The sequence below is a fragment of the Echinops telfairi genome, unplaced genomic scaffold (genome assembly GCF_000313985.2).
Source record: "Echinops telfairi isolate 266 unplaced genomic scaffold, ASM31398v2 ScPeMD7_7463;HRSCAF=8501, whole genome shotgun sequence".
NCBI lineage: Eukaryota > Metazoa > Chordata > Mammalia > Afrosoricida > Tenrecidae > Echinops > Echinops telfairi.
The window spans coordinates 623,235-624,290 of record NW_022111363.1 but is presented as its reverse complement, the minus strand read 5'-3'; the positions used below and the strand labels follow the sequence as shown (position 1 = coordinate 624,290).

The 1,056-nt window shown below is 52.8% G+C and overlaps 1 protein-coding gene across 1 annotated transcript in view; it reads left to right on the top strand.

Moving 5' to 3' along the window:
* The window catches only part of LOC101647783 (28S ribosomal protein S11, mitochondrial-like), a 2,762-nt gene extending 2,165 nt beyond the window's left edge, over nt 1–597 (top strand). Inside the window, exon 2 of the mRNA XM_004712821.2 lies at nt 3–597. Coding sequence (XP_004712878.1) covers nt 3–420 — 418 coding nt within the window. The 3' untranslated portion in view covers nt 421–597. The remainder of the gene's footprint in view (nt 1–2) is intronic.
* Nucleotides 598–1,056: the final 459 nt, after the last annotated feature.

The following is a 1,056-nucleotide window of genomic DNA, read 5'->3' as shown; positions in this document are numbered from 1 at the left end:
AGCCGCGGCAGCTTCAGCATTTACCCTCCATTTCCCGGAGAGGAGAGCTCGCTGAGGTGGGCAGGAAAGAAATTTGAGGAGACCCCAATCGCACACATTAAGGCCTCCTACAACAACACCCAGATTCAGGTCGTGTCTGCCACACACCAGCCACTGGCCCGGGCATCCTGTGGCACAGAGGGTTTCCGAAATGCCAAGAAGGGCACCGGCATCGCAGCACAGACCACAGGTATCGCCGCGGCAGCGAAAGCTACTGGGAAGGGTGTGACCCACGTCCGAGTCGTGGTGAAAGGCCTGGGGCCCGGGCGCCTGGCTGCTATCAAAGGGCTGGCCATGGGCGGCCTGGAGGTGATCTCCATCACAGACAACACCCCCATCCCACACAACGGCTGCCGCCCCCGCAAGGCACGAAGGCTGTGAGGACAGGAAGCCGGAGCCTGACCAGAAGTCGTGTCCAGCAGGGCCTCGCCAGAATGCTGCTCTCCAGAGGGCGTCTGAGAGGCAAGGGAACAGGACTCACCTCCTCATGCGGCATCCTTTGCCTCTCCTTCGGCGCAGATGAGAGACCAGGCCGGGCCTGCACAGGAGGGGACAGCTAGGGCCCAGCGCCAAGCAGTAGACATTGCTTCTCCAAAAAGAAATAAAAGTATGTCCCTGCCAAAAAAAAAAATGATTTTAAAAATAAAAGATAGGTGGGATAAGCAATCTGGAGGAGAAAACAATAGGACCACAGTTCCTGGGTGGACATGGGAGAGGGGGAGTTGGGGGAAAGGGAAAGGGATATCAACCAACTCAGGGACAAGGGAACAACAAGTGATCTAAAATCAATGATGAGGAGGCCATAAGATGCCTAGTGGGGCCTGATCAAGGTCAATGTAGCCAAGAGGAATTACTAAAACCTGAATGAAGGCCAAACACGATAGTGGGACAAGAGGAAAGTGAAAGGAAATAGAGGAAAGAACTAGGAGGCAAAGGACATTTATAAAGGTCTAAATACAAGCATGTACATATGGAACTATATTTATATATAATAATAGGGGAATAGATCTATGTACA